This window comes from Schistocerca americana, chromosome 4 (assembly GCF_021461395.2).
Source record: "Schistocerca americana isolate TAMUIC-IGC-003095 chromosome 4, iqSchAmer2.1, whole genome shotgun sequence".
NCBI lineage: Eukaryota > Metazoa > Arthropoda > Insecta > Orthoptera > Acrididae > Schistocerca > Schistocerca americana.
In genome coordinates, this window is record NC_060122.1 from 783,540,999 (window position 1) to 783,556,275 (window position 15,277).

Consider the following 15,277-nt stretch of genomic DNA (forward strand, 5'->3'; position numbering starts at 1 on the left):
AGAGCCAAATGGACCCAGCTTTTGTAAGCAAGGTTGTTACCCCTCCCAGTGCTCCCTCCTCATCACTTGCAAGATGAGGGCCTGGCTTGGGACTGGCAATGGTGGAGTTGTGTGTGTAATTTGTTTTATTGTTTATGGAAAGCATAGATTGCTACTAAAGTCATGTCAAGTTGCACACACAACAAAAAGACTGTTAGCAGTTTACATATATATAATTTTGCCCGTCTGCTACTTATCATCTTCACTATAGGGTGAATAGCAGTCTATCCTTTTCATGATATTGTCATTGCTCCATCCGGATTTTCTATTGTTTATTTTGTAGTTAGCATTGGCATAATTTCATTATATGTTATGTAGGTTATTCCCAGTGCAAATATTAAGAGTGTAGTGGCAGTACAGGGTGAAAAAAAGATTATGTGGAAAGGGTAAAAAATTTACAAGTGACTATCAGTGACATGGTCGATCCAAAAGTACGGTGTTCCAGTGGCCCAGCTTCCTGCACTGCTGAGTGTACAGTTTTTTTACACCCGAGATATTGTTGCTGTTTCTGGCCATTTCATATAGATTAACCTTGAGTATTTAGTACAAAATATATTGGGCTCCCGGTCTGTTTTTAGGCAGACACACTATATGTTGTAAGAAGAGTGGAGCAACTTAACATTTATTGAGTAAAGCAAGAGTATGGGTTTGAGAGTTGTTTTCAGGTCATTTATGGAATTTGGCTGTCTTTTTTAATGTCATCCTAAAGCAATTGGATCAGATGTTTATGACCAACAGAAGGAATTTCTTATTTGCTCAGATTCTCATAGTGTACTTCACAGAACTCAAATGTACTTTCGGACAAAAGAGTTTTATTAATTACAGAACACCTTCCCCTTTAGCAAGAGAAGTGCATGTTGTTATTAGGGGCATGAAGTTACTTCAGAATTCCAGCAAGTGGAGAACCTGGGACGACTAAGGAACACTGTCCTGTATAGTATGTCATACACTTTCACACTATTACTTAGTAGCTGAGGAGGAAAGTCATGTCTCAGTGGCACAGTGAGTGACAGGAGATTTAAAACAAAGACATGCAGCATGTTAAAACAAGTATCTGAATACGATGAACAGCCTTCTAATCAATAGGATGGAAAGAAATGCTTTTAATGTGACAAGGATAGGAAGTTGATATGGTACAAACATCAGTTTGTTTTTCGCATACCGGCCTTTCTGAGTACCACATTTTAACTGAATACTTTAATACTCGTATTTGGACAACTCGACAGCTCTCAGCTTGCATTCTGTTATAGTTTATGAGATGAGATAAGGTGATTGTGGAGAAACATTGTGCATTATCTGGGATCTATCCCAAAGTAATTAGCTAAGATTTTAATGAGTGGCTGGTCTGTCCTTTTTGTCCGGTGTCGTCTAGCCACTGCTTTTAAAGTTTAGCAGTTACTCCCGATCGTATAGGCTCAGACAGTATAAATTATTTAGTTATCAGTGAAGCATTCAACAAAATTAGTGTTGGAAAAAAGATTGTTTTTCATTCATGCTGAACCCCCCTCCAATAAATAACAATTGATCACCTATCCCCATGGATTTAATAGATTTGCTAATTTTTCACCTTCTTAACTTGATTTGTTTGGCATGTTGTTCTACTTGTATAAAAGCAGTAATTCTGTGTTACAGTTCCAGACAGCCGATCAACAACACCTGATTCTGAACTGAGTTATAAAGATCCAGGACGAATGCTCGGTAATGACCCATCTCTGAACCAGCAAGAGAGTGTCGCTGAGCACCCTGCTGTCAAGAGGTTGGCTACTGCAATTTTGCAGCTCGCCCATTGTGTGGATAGGAGATATCTTCAGAAACCACTTGGTAATTTCCAGTTTTGCATTTGTAATGTTGAAATCATGTTCATTCACAATGTAAGCTTTTGATACTAGTTAGATTTGTCCATAATTATTATGTGGAAAGCAAAAGAAAATCTGTTTTGTTTAATGTTTTGCAATCGTAATACTTTCTCCCCGTGGCAATGAAGGTTGGAATGTTACCGACCTGCCAACCTGTTTTCATTCCTTGTCCTTGGATAATCATCTTCACAAATCTTCTTCCTGTGATTACTTGATGTCTTAAACTACTATTAAATAAATGTACGCAACTCTGTTGCATTTACTTTTCCATTCCCTTCACATTTATTGATACTAAGCACATAATGATGAACTTTCTTGGAATGAATAGGATATGCCTGTAATGGGACTGAAATAGTATGTGCTTGGTGGGTCTGTAGGGTGGTTGTTTGACTGGGGTCTGACCCATGTGGCAAAGGGGAAGGAGTGGATCAGGTGGATGGCAAAATATCACTTTTAGAGTTATGGCAAGGATTTTGGGTAGAATATTCCTCGTTTCCAGTCACAGTCACAGTCACTGAAGAACTGATAAAGGGTGTGGTTAAGTTATTCCAGTTTGGATGTTTTGGATAATTCTCCGCAAGGATAAAACCTTTTCGGTAGATGTATTTACATTTATGAACTTATTACTTTTCATTTGCTAGCTTGAAAATATTTAATGTTTTTGTTCTGCCAAGAAGCTTTTGTCAAATCCAGTTTCTGGTTGATCCAGTAACAATATGTATGTGTTTTTTGGTGACATTGCAAGATTCAGAATTTGCTCATGAACAGCTGGGTTGGTGCTATATCCAAAAACAATGTGAGGGCTCAAAACAGCTGCTGATTGAATGTACCCAGTACTTAGGAATATTCTTATAGCAATTATCAGAAGTTTTCCTCATTTTTAACACCTCCATGCAAATACTGTTTTACTGAGCAGGATTGCTGTTGTACTGTGCAGTGCACTCAATCTAATAAGTGTACCGGATTTTACTTCTGTTGTACATATCCAGATTTTTGTTTCATTACTATATGAAGTGATTTATATTTATTTTATTTATTTATTTATTTTTTTCTATCCGTCCTTAGACAATATAGATTGCATGGATGTTGTCAACAAATAATATATATGATACAGACGCAAGGGTGTATAAAAGTACTATTGCATTTCCTAAATGTAAATTACAATTATTTGTTTTACTGTGTGTCATGATTGTACATGATGTATCACTCTGTTATTCAACATACCAAAGAGAGCCCCCTAGTTACAGTACTTAATCAGTCACATTGTCGACGAAATTTTACCTACTTTCCAGGTAATCTTTGACAGAATAAAAACACTTTTCTATCAAATAACTTTTTGTCTTTCATTTCTATCTTTTATATTCTGTGGAAGTTTGTTGAATAGTTAAAGTCCATTATATAGTACACTATTCTGTGTTTTTGTTTTGTTTTTTCTGCTCAGATATAGGTGGTGACTGGATCTGGTTTCACGTTCGTGTAGGAAACTGTTTGTTGGGTACTGATTGTTGTTTCTCTTTATGTGAATCACTGTTTGAAAAATGTATTCACAGGGAACAGTCAAGATTCCCATAGATTTTAACAACTCAATGCAGTGCATTCTCTTGTTACTATTTATCATAATTCGGATGGCTCTTTTTTGTAGTTTGAAGATTGTTTGCATATTCTGAGTATTTGTTGCCCAAAAGATTATTCCATAACAAATGATTGAGTGCACATATGCAAAGTAAGTTGCTGTGGTGGATGAGGTAACTACACGCCGATTTTATTATTCTAAGGGCATAGCATGCTGATGCTATTCGCTTTCCAAGGGCATTAATATGTTCAGTCCATTTTAGTTGAGCATCAATATACATCCCCAGAAATTTTGTTTTTGAGACACATTCTATGCTTTCATCTTTCACTTTTATAGAGTTACCATTGGATTTTTTATTGGTGTGGAAGCTGATACTATTGGTTTTGTTTACATTTAAAGTAAGTTTGTTGTTATGTATCCAGTTGTACACTTGCTTAAGTGTTTCTTCAGCGCCGGCCCAAGTGGCCGTGCGGTTAAAGGCGCTGCAGTCTGGAACCACAAGACCGCTACGGTCGCAGGTTCGAATCCTGCCTCGGGCATGGATGTTTGTGGTGTCCTTAGGTTAGTTAGGTTTAACTAGTTCTAAGTTCTAGGGGACTAATGACCTCAGCAGTTGAGTCCCATAGTGCTCAGAGCCATTTGAACCATTTTTTTTTTTTTGTTTCTTCAGCGTTATTGTTTAGTATGTTTTGTGATGCGTCAGTGAGTAGGATGCTACTGTCGTCAGCAAACAGTACCATTTCACCAAGTTTAATACTCTTCAGAAAATCGTTGACACATATCAGAAAGAGTATCGGACCAAGCACACTTCCTTGGGGGACTCCAATGTTAATATACTCTGGATCGGAGAGGTATTTTACTGTGTGATTGTTGTTAGTGTGAGAGATTTCTACCCATTGCACCCTGTTATTCGGGTATGAGTGAAACCATCTGTTTACTAATCCTCTTATGCCAAGTGCATCCAGTTTGTTTAGCAGGATTGTGTGGTCGACTGTATCGAAAGCTTTGGTGAAGTTTAGGAAGATGTCTGTTACCTGGTTTCCTTTATCTAGTTCTTCAAGAACAATGTTTGTAAATTGAGCTATAGCTGCCTGTGTACTTTTGTTAGGCCTGAAACCAAACTGCTCTTTGCATAAAAGCTTGTATTTTGTTAGATATCCCATTAGTCTATTTTTCATTATGGTTTCTATTACTTTTGAAAAGGATGACCATACAAAAACCAGTTTGTGCCAAAAAGGAACATTACACCATGGAAAAATTATCTACAATAAATTGCCAAGAGAAATTAAAGTAGAGACTGATGTAAAAAATTTTAAAGCAGCATTAAAAGAATATCTGTTGACACATTGCTTTTATACCGTGGAAGATTTCCTCCAAAATCCTCGAGAGTCTAAGTGATGATTATGCAAATACTGTAACCATTAATACTGGCCTATAAATACATTCAGATGTAATTCTCAAGTTTCTAATGGGGTTCAAGTATAAGTTGTATTCGACTTGCCCAGTATATGAAGTAAAATTCTGTGAATGTAATTCTCTAGTGTACATGTCAATTCATAGTGTAGAAGAGTTCCTCAAAAATCCTTAGAGCTCAAGTGAGGATCATGCAAATACTGTAATCGTTAATATTGGCTTATACGTGTATTCAGTTGTAAACTTCAAGTTTCTAATGTGGTTTAATTATAACTTACACATTGACTTGCCCAGTATATGAAGTGCTGTAAAATTTTGTGAACATAATTTTCTAGTTTCTAAAGTGTTTTAATTGTAAGGTATACTTTGACCTGTCCAATATCTGATGTGCTGTACTGTACATGTAAGATTTATGGACCAATATATACAATACAATACAACACAACACAAAATATTGGTCTGTAGTTTTCTATATTTTTTGAGTCACCTTTCTTAAGTATGGGCAAAACCTTTGCATATTTCAGTGCCTCTGGGAAGTTACCTGTGATGAATGATTCATTTATGATGTGTACTAAAGACTCTTTGAGACTTTCTATACTGTCCTTTAGCAGGCACATAGGCACTTCATCTATATCTGTTGCGGTTTTATTTTTTCGGTTCCGAACAGTGCTGGTTATTTCTTCTGTGGTCGTGGGTTGCAGCATCATTGTGTTCGGAACATAATTTATTGATTGTACGTGCTGTTTTATGTGAAATTTTTGTTGAAGTTTGGTGGCTGCATTGCTGAGATACTGATTAGCAGAGTTTGCTACTTTTTTAGGCTCTTGTATTATAATACCGTTCTGATGTAAAAGGATGTTTTCCTGTTTAGCTTTTTTTTTTTAAGTGACTTTCCAGGATGCTTTTATCCTGTTTTCTGTTATATCTATAATTTTATTGTTACGAGACTTTTTTGCTGTTAGTAGCACTTTTCTATATATTCTTTTGTAGCCAGTTTACTTTCATAATTAGTCTCCTTCAATTGTATTTGTGTTGATTCTGCATTACTTCTTGTTTTATAATGTTATTAATTTGTGTAAGTTACAGAATCATGAAGGAATAAAAAAAATCGCATATTGCAAAATGTTTCAGTTGAGGAAGCCAATAGTGAAAACTCATCTCTAATAGATCGATGGGAAGTGTCCTTGATGGCATCGTCCAGTTTCTCACAGCTGTATATTCATCTATTGACCTTAGGTTTGTATGACCTCTTCACCATGTAAGAGTCACAGTTTGGATTTGACTTCGAGTTTACAATTATGTTTTACCTTTCAATTTGGCAGACAATAGTATTCAGTGGTCAAAATCGCTTCTGAATGCTGTGTGCCGTGTATGCAGACGAAGACGAGATGCAGAAAACATGTTGCTTTGTGACGGATGCAACAAAGGCTACCACTTGTATTGTCTGAAACCAAAACTTGAAGTAAGTAGCATTGATTATTTTGATTGTGTTGTAATTGAATTGTGAGAAAATTTGACTTATTTTGGAAAACTGGTTATAGTAAGTTACACAGTTCACACATGCACGCGAGAGACAGAGAGAGAAGTAAGTAATATGCATGGCACAGTGGAGGAGTGTCAGTTCCCAAATCCTGAAGTTGAGCATTGAATCCAAAATCAAACAATGTACAGTATGTTTCAAAAAGATTCATGTGATTTATAATTATGTTTAGCATCAAACTTCAATTTTCTTGCACAAATGTTCAATGTCCTCAACCCCCCTCCACTATTGGACACATGAGAACATCCCGACAGTATTCAAGCAAGTTACAGGAATGCAGCTGTGTGATGCCTTTCCACAGTAGCCAATATTGCATCATCATCATCATCTTCTTGGACAATTTCCAGCCTCTGGCCAGGTCTGTTTGGAACATAAGCCTCTCCAACGTCTTCTGTCTTGCCACCATCTCTCCGTCTTCACCTTGGTCCAGTCTTCTCCTTTCTTCTCTAAGCATTCCTCCACTGCTTTTAGCCATGTGCCTCTCGGTCTTCCTCTTGGTCTCTTTCCTTCCAGTTTCATCTCGTGTATCCTCTTGGGTATCCTCTTCTCCTCTATTTGCTTAACATGCCTGTACCATCTCAGCCTTGATTTCTCTCTCTTTTGTAATGATTTCACCTTCATTAACACTCTGATCCTCTCATTTCTTAACCTGTTTATCTTTATCACTCCAGTACTGTTCCTTTAGAATTTCATCTCACTAGCTTGTACTTGCTTTCCTCTCTTCCTTTCATAACCCAGGTTTCGGATGCATATGTCAGGATTGGGACATAGTGCGCCTGGTATTTGACCTTTGTATTGATTCGGGGTACATCCTTGCTCCATATCAGGCTTTATTTCTCTGCTGTTCTTTCCATCTTCCTGTATCAGGCTTCCTAGGTATTTGAAACTCTTCACTCTCCTCAGTCGTCGTCCCCCCCCCCCCTATTGTTTTCCAGTTGTTCCTCTGTCCTTCGTTCTCATTGTGATAATCGTCTCACTCTTACTTATACTGAATTTCATCCCATATTCTTGTAGTGTTCGTTCACATACGTCATACTGCTCTGGTACTTCCTCCTCCTTATTCCCCCAGATCATCTGCAAACACCATAGCTTTCATCTTTCCTTCACCAATTACTTGTGCTACTGTACTCATTATATCATCAGTCACTAAAATGAAGAGTAATGGTGAATGTGCACTTCCCTGCCTCAAGCCATTCTTCTCCAAGCTGATCTCCCTCCTCCCATTTACACACAGCTCACACTTCCACTGTACATTTCCCTTATACTCCAAATAATCTGTTCTGCTACTTCCCTGTTCTCCACACTTTGCTTCTATGTACACTATTATACGCTTTTTCAATGGCTAGGAAGGTCATTAGTAGATCTATTTCATATTCATAATGCTGTTCCTGCCATTGTCTTACAGCAAAAATTAGGTCCACCATGGACCTTCCTGTTCTGAAGCCATGTTGCTCTTCTCTCAACCCTCCTTCTAATTTTGACCAAATTTGTGCTTCCAAAATTTTCTAAAAAATATTTGCACAATGACTCATCAGTGTTATTTCCCAGTAGTTCTTGCACTCTTTTCTATTTCCCTTCTTAGAGATCGGGACAATTATTCCCTTCTTCCAGTCTTCTGGGTTCATTATCAGTCTCCACACAATTTTCATTATTCGATATGGCCATTGTATTCCCACCTCTCCTGCTGCTCTCACCATCTCAACACTTAGCTCATCCAGACCTGGTGACTTCCCTCCCTTCATCTTGCCCAATGCCTCTTCCACTTCTCCCCATGTAAGGTCTTTTTCTATTTGCTGTTCCTCCTCTTTTTTCTCCTCGGCTTGTTCCTCCTCATCTAGGTCTGCATTTGGGTTCAGGAGTTCTTCAAAATACTCCTTCCACATGTTCTTGAGTTCCTCCTTATTCTCTACATCTTGGCCACTTTTGTTCACCACTCGGGCATAATCTTTCATAACATGGTCCCTCTTACCTTTTAATCATCCTATATAACACATTTCAACGTATCAACCCATAATTTTTGAGACACAAATGCAATGAGAGGGAACAGTGCAAGGAAATTTAAATTCTGGCTAGGTGAAGATGTGCTGACCCTGAACCATTATAAGGCATATGTATAAAAACATAACACAATCCAATGCGACCACACATGTGTGCCCCCACCACACACACACACACACACACACACACACACACAGTGTCAGAATATTAACTGCCATCAGGTGAGCAAGTAGCTTAAATTCTGCTTGGAATCCTACCCTTCGGTTCGCTTGGTCAGTCTCTATTTATAAGCTATTTTGTCAAAAACTGACATTTTGAGCCCTTGGCAGTATACAAAATATGGGTTGACTCTTAAATAGAAGATAACAACAACCAGCTACTTTTTTACAATGCTATTTATTTATTTAAATATTGCCGTTACCAGTTTCGAACAGACAGGTTCATCTTCAGATAGCTAGTTCACATTTTACATTAGGTTTCACCTTTTGTTTTCCCAATTGCTGAAACTTCCTTGAGGTGGTGGTTCCCTACAACCAAAACAAGATGTGAAACAATGTCTTTTTAACTGTAACTGTGCCTCACAACAGTTTTAAGTGATGTATACAAGTTGATAAAGGGAAGATGTTTCGATTGCTTACGATGAAACATCCGCACCATTATGTTCCAGTGCAGACTGCCTATGATCTTGCAGCATCGAAAACTGTGTGGACATAATCTGCATATATGTACATAAAAAAAGTGTGCCGTACAGTTTTCGATGCTGCAAGATCATAATGTGCATACACATACATAAAAAAAGGAGCATCAAACAGTTTTCGATGCTTCAAGACCATAAGCAATCTGCACTGGAACATAATGACACAGATGTTTCATTGTAAGTAACCGAAACATCTTCCCTTTTGTTAGTTTGTTTACATCCCTTAAAATCATTGTGAGGCACAATTACAGTTAAAAAGACATTGTCTCACATCTTGTTTTGGTTGTAGGGTACCACCACAAGGAAGTTTCAGCAGTTGGGAAAACAAATGGCAAAAGCAGATGTAAAACATGAACTAGCTGTCTGGAGATGAACCTATCGGTTCAGACATGGTAATGTTGATATTTAAATAAATAAATAGCATTGTAAGAAGTGGCCGGTTGCTGTTACCTAATATGTAAAGGTCCACCTATATTCTATTTATAAGGTCACATGCTAACTTAAATCTCAACAAGTTACTTAATAGCAGAATCCCAAAAGCTGGATGTGCACACCAGAATCTCTGTGTTGTTGCTATCCGCTCAATGATCAATACCAAAACAATGTTCTGCAATAGCAGATTTGCTTGACTGATGGGAGTATGTGTGATACTTCAATTCTACACACTGGTCCTCCGCAGACCTTATGGTCCAATCAATGTATGACATGACATGCCACAGTTGCGTGAGATACGGTAGACACCAACCCCGAAAGCCAAGACGTTCTTTGCTGACCATGAAAGGCTCCATTGAAAAAACTTCATAGTGTTTGTGCAGAATATCATTAAAATAAAGTAAATAAACACAACTTGTGACTGAAGGCGGTTTGTTCTTCATTTTACAAAAGTAAAACAGTCGCGGACAAAACACCGAAAAACAATGGATAAAATTAAGGTACGATTAATCCTCTTTGAAATTCTACCTGTACAGTGTGAAAAGGCTGTAGACCTAGTTGTCCCCTTGTTATTTTCATCACTTATCCAATACATTATTGTTTGATAGCTCAACCCATGTGTAGTGTGTCTTGCACTATAACCATTCTGGCGAAGAGGTGATCTAAATTAGTTGGCAAACTTCAGAGTTAGATGACAAGAGCCTTATGAACCAAGGTACAAAATACTGCGTGCTGAGCCGGGTGGTGACAACTACCAGCCTGAAGAGACAAATCAATGTGACTTGGGTTCCTATAAATGGTATTTCCCGTTGTACCCTTGCCCTTCCTCCCCACTTTTCACTGTAATGAGGCCAGACAAGAAAATTGTCTACTTGTTTGAAAAAGCTTATAGGTTTCAGTGGCACCACCATCACGGTGTGTTCCTTGAAATCTCCCATAAAAAGTTTAGCATTAATAGGTGGAAAATGGCATCTCACGGTAACTCCATCTGTCTGCACATAGAATTGGTCATTGAATAAAAAGTAAATGGAAGTTAAGAAAGAGAGATTAGACTTGAATGTCCCTTTGCTATTGAGGTCAGAGACTGAACACAAGCTCAGGTTGTTTTGAGGATGAGGAAGGAATGTGGCCATGCCCTTTCAAAGGAACCATTCCAGCATTTCCGTGGAGCTATTTAGGGCAATGATAGGAACCTGAAATATGAGAAGCCGGACACAGATTTGAACTGTTGTTGTTCTATGTGAAGGGAGTCCAGAGTGCTAACTGGTGTATCACCATGCTTGGTAAGTGGAAGTCAACACATGTTGAAGTAGGTTCCACTTATAATCCTGCTTGTCCATGGCCAGAAAGAGATTGAAAGATCAGTGATTGTCAAAGACATCAGCCTGCTCCATTCCTGTAAGTAATTTGAAGATTTTATACAACTGAAGCTGCTGCCACTCCCCCCGCTCTCTTCCCCTCTTATCAGCATCCATATGAACCAACATGTAACAAGTGATGTTGACAAAAACTTTTTAGTTTTGAAGGTAATTTAAAGTCTCTTAGCTTCATTCATGTAGAATATATAGAGCCGATTATATAAATATGGCTAAATGGAGGCAAAGTTTGATGTTACTTCAGAAATTCAGATCTGTTAAAAACTCTTCTCTGTTGTATAATACTAAACTTGAATCCACCAAAGGAGATTCAGTGTTGATCTAAGTACAAAACATGCTTGGAAACATGGCGAAATTGGCTATTGACACAGTTATTGTGCTTCTGTCGCAGCTATTGCACACACATCTCAGGTACACAGCATTTATTACTGAGTGTGTTGTGTTATAAAATTGAGGAAAGTAAACAGAAAATCATTTCGCTCTTTTATGATGTACACATCTCTCTCTCTCTCTCTCTCTCTCTCTCTCTCTCTCTCTCTCTCTCTCTCTAAGAAATCTGTATTTGATTATTTTCTCCTTTCCTATGTTACTTTGTCAATATGTGTCTATAAAATGCTTTTAAACTAATCACATAAACTAAGAGTTGCCTCCAAGATTTGTTATGAGATCAATTATTATCTGCATTCATTATGTACATAGGCAATAATTTCGTTAACCTAACCTTACAGGTGGAAAAAATATTTCGAGCTTCAGCAATATGGGAGTGGCCTAGTTACATGTTTACTATTTTTTGTTAACAGCAACTTCTTTATTATTTCAGTAGTTTGCATTGGCTCAAAACCGTATTGTTTTGTAATGTCACTGCATTGTGAACTGACAATTACAGTTGAACCTTACTTTAATTGGTGAATTTTCACCAGTCAAATATGATCCTGCTCCATGCCAATATGATCTGGGTTTTATGTTTATACAATGCAGATTCCCAAGTTAAGCTTCATCTAAGGTGGTCAAATGCTTTATACAATCAGCCCATAGTCTTGCAAAATCACTTGAATCTTTTTAAAACACTCTGTGTTTAATGGAATCACATTCCCTGCTTTAATTTCTTGTAATCACTCGAAGGTTGCACTGAATATGTGTGTGTGTGTGTGTGTGTGTGTGTGTGTGTGTGTGTGTGTGTGTGTGTGTGTGGCCTGGATGAAGCTTTTGAATATCTTGTGCTGTATCAGTAGAGACCAAGCAAGGTGCTGTAGTGGTTAAGGCAGCACCCCCTTATTTTCAGGAGACTCAATGAACAGTTCATTTCGTTGACAGAGCCACAACCTCAGCTCTTCTTGCACCACTTCATCACTATGAAAGAGAAGCCCTTCGAAAGTGTTCTTTAAGTTTTGAGAACAGATGAAAATTATAGGGGGCTTAATCGGGACTGTGTGGAGGACGATCAGTAATAGTGTACAGATGTCACAGCAGTCTTGTGTGGTCTGACATTGTCATTCTGAAGGAGAGGTGATCCATGTGTGAACAAACTCTTTGAATTCAAAACTTGATTATAGCACACTGTTTTCAAACGGACATAGTTAGATTACACACTGCAGTGCCACATGCTACAACTCGGAGCTGTCTAGCAGCAGAGGGCTCCAAGTATGTAGACATGAAGAATAAAGATGTAGAATGTTAACAATGTTTATTTTATTTGAAGAGATTCAGTAGTGTTAAGTGAAGTAAATGTTCAAGCCACTTGGAAAACCTTTTAAATCCTCCCAAAAATCCACAAAAGATGGGGGAGGAGTCTTTGCATGCCTAGCCACAAATGATCGGAGGGCTGTTGCGCCCATTCTGCTGGTACCTTGTGTGCTTACATATTTAGAATGCTGCTTCCTCAACAAAAGCCATTTCAACACCTCCCTTGCATTAGCGAGACCGATCACAGAACCTATTGGTGACAGATCGTCTGAACTCGGTGAGGTTGCTCGTGGAGGCACGCACATCAGTAGTATTTTGCTGTAGGTGTCTGAAATGCACTGGCCTGTGTCTTCAGATGAAGACGTCCTCTGTACATAATAGAAGCACTGGTCACGGATTTACCAGATTCGTGACCTTGGTGAATGACAGGAGCTAGTGCTTGAACATTAGCAACCACATGTTTTGAAGGGATGTCATTTCTAATTCTAGTAATTTCCTTTGTGGTGGTTTACAAAACACTTTTACTCAATCACTTATCATCCTTCTGCACTGTATGCAGATTAAAAGAGTCTTACACTCACGTATTGTGCCAAAAAAATGACAGTTACATTTAACGAGCTTTAAACAGTGCCACGGTTATAGCTTGATAAAGTGGATTCTATCGTGATCAGCAGGATCTACCTCTGTCACAAAACCGCTCAACTCCATTGGCCCTTACCTGTTGCTGTTTTGTTACCTTGACACAGTGTAGGAACGTGCTTCCTTATGTTTAGGACCAATCAGAGTCCTCCATTTTCTTGCCTATGTATACATTGCATTTGGATTGAACCAAAGCCCTTCTTCTTATGTCCTGATGTATTGCTACATCACCAGGGACACTACGCAAGACACTCTCTGTCCCCCCCCCCCCCCCCCCCAATTCCCCCCCCCCCCCCCTCTCTCTCTCTCTCTCTCTCTCTCTCTCTCTCTCTCTCTCTCTCTCTCACACACACACACACACACACACACACACACACACACACACACACACACAATCCAGTGGCAACATATTGCCAACATTACGTAGTCTTGAGGATCACTTGTTGAGTACCTCCTGTTGACATAATCACTTTCATTAGACATTGAATCTGTTACCTTCTAAGATTCATCAGTTAAGTACGGGCTTATTACTTAGTTTCCAATAATCCTCCACCAGATGTTTGCAGTACCCTGCCTCTGATGGACATAATCAGCCCGATAATGCATAATTTTTAATAGTCAGATTTCTTTGTATTTTAAAATGGTACTTCTTTTTTTATACATACACATTTTAATTGTAAAACTTGGTTGAATGTATAATTTGTTTTCAGTGTGTCCCAAAAGGTGATTGGTTTTGCCCAGCCTGCAAACCGCCAACAAAGGTTCACGTAAAGAAATCACGACGCCTTTTCTCAGATCTCTCAGATGAGGATGAGCCAAGCAAAAAAGAAGAGTAAGTATAGCCTTAATTACAATTTAAAAAAGCAAGGCTTGCTAGTACACTCTAATAACTGTAAAACAGATTACATCACCACTGCTGGATGGAGACTTTTCGTCTACTTATATAGTCTCAAATTTTACTTTCCACGCATCAGCACTCTGTAGTAAAAGTAATTCATTACTCAGTAGTTTTTGTCTAACGCATTTTACCTTTATCACAAATTTCAAGTCTTTTGTGCAGAACTTTTGCCAGAGTAGCCGAAATTCCTTACCTGATTTGATTACCTCATACTTATTTTGGCCCTTTCAGTATCTACATATAACTGGAAAGGCTGGTTCAGAAATGTCAAGGCTATGTTGTTCAAATGCAAATGTGGCTTAAAGAGATGTCAGTCCAGTGGGTACCTGCTCATGTGAGAATTCACCACTGTGTGGTAGTACAATCAAGATATAAATCTAGAATAATATCTCACCTGAGCAACAACAATATCCTCAGCAGATCAGAGCTAGGATTGCAGAAGAATTACTCTACAATTTCACTCAGTAGATTTTACAATCATTAAATAACAAAATAGAGCCAGTTGGTATTTTCTGTGGCTTATCTAAGTCATTTGTGTGAATCGCAGTATCCTCCTAGATAGACTGAAGTTTCATTGGATTGATGGTATAGCCAACAAATGGATAATGTCATATCTAACCAAACGAATGCAGAAAGTTGTATTCTTTTCTCTTAAGTCCTCGGCTGTTCCTCACATGTGTTAATGATCTTCCATCTAATGTACAACAAGCAGAATTAGTTCTTTTCCCAGGTGACATTAGTATTGTAATCAATCCAAGCATATATATATAGCAACAGAAGAAATGCTGAACAGCATTCTCAAAAGTATCATCGACTGGTTTTCTGCTAATGGTCTAGCCCTCAATTTTAAAAAGACACAATGTATTCAGTTTTGCTTATCAAAAGGTACTACACCAATGATAGGCGTAACCCACAGTGAGGAAATAATAAATAGGGTGCAAACTTCAGAATTTTTAGGTGTCCGTGTTGATGAAAATTGAAACTGGAGAGAGCACACTTCAGAACTCCTAAAACAACTTATTTCAACCACATTTGCTCCTAGAATCAATTTAAATCTTTGGGAGAGAGAAATAATTAAGTTGACATTTTGCATATTTTCATTTGATAATGTCATATGGAATAATGTTGTGGGG

The 15,277-nt window shown here is 38.2% G+C and overlaps 1 protein-coding gene across 2 annotated transcripts in view; it reads left to right on the forward strand.

The window, feature by feature from the left end:
• The window catches only part of LOC124613551 (bromodomain adjacent to zinc finger domain protein 1A), a 161,424-nt gene that overhangs the window by 91,980 nt on the left and 54,167 nt on the right, over positions 1-15,277 (forward strand). For both annotated transcript variants that reach the window (XM_047142263.1, XM_047142264.1), the window contains 4 exons: positions 1,672-1,860; positions 6,013-6,117; positions 6,204-6,343; positions 13,957-14,078. In XM_047142263.1, the coding sequence (XP_046998219.1) occupies positions 1,672-1,860; positions 6,013-6,117; positions 6,204-6,343; positions 13,957-14,078 (556 nt within the window). The remainder of the gene's footprint in view (positions 1-1,671; positions 1,861-6,012; positions 6,118-6,203; positions 6,344-13,956; positions 14,079-15,277) is intronic.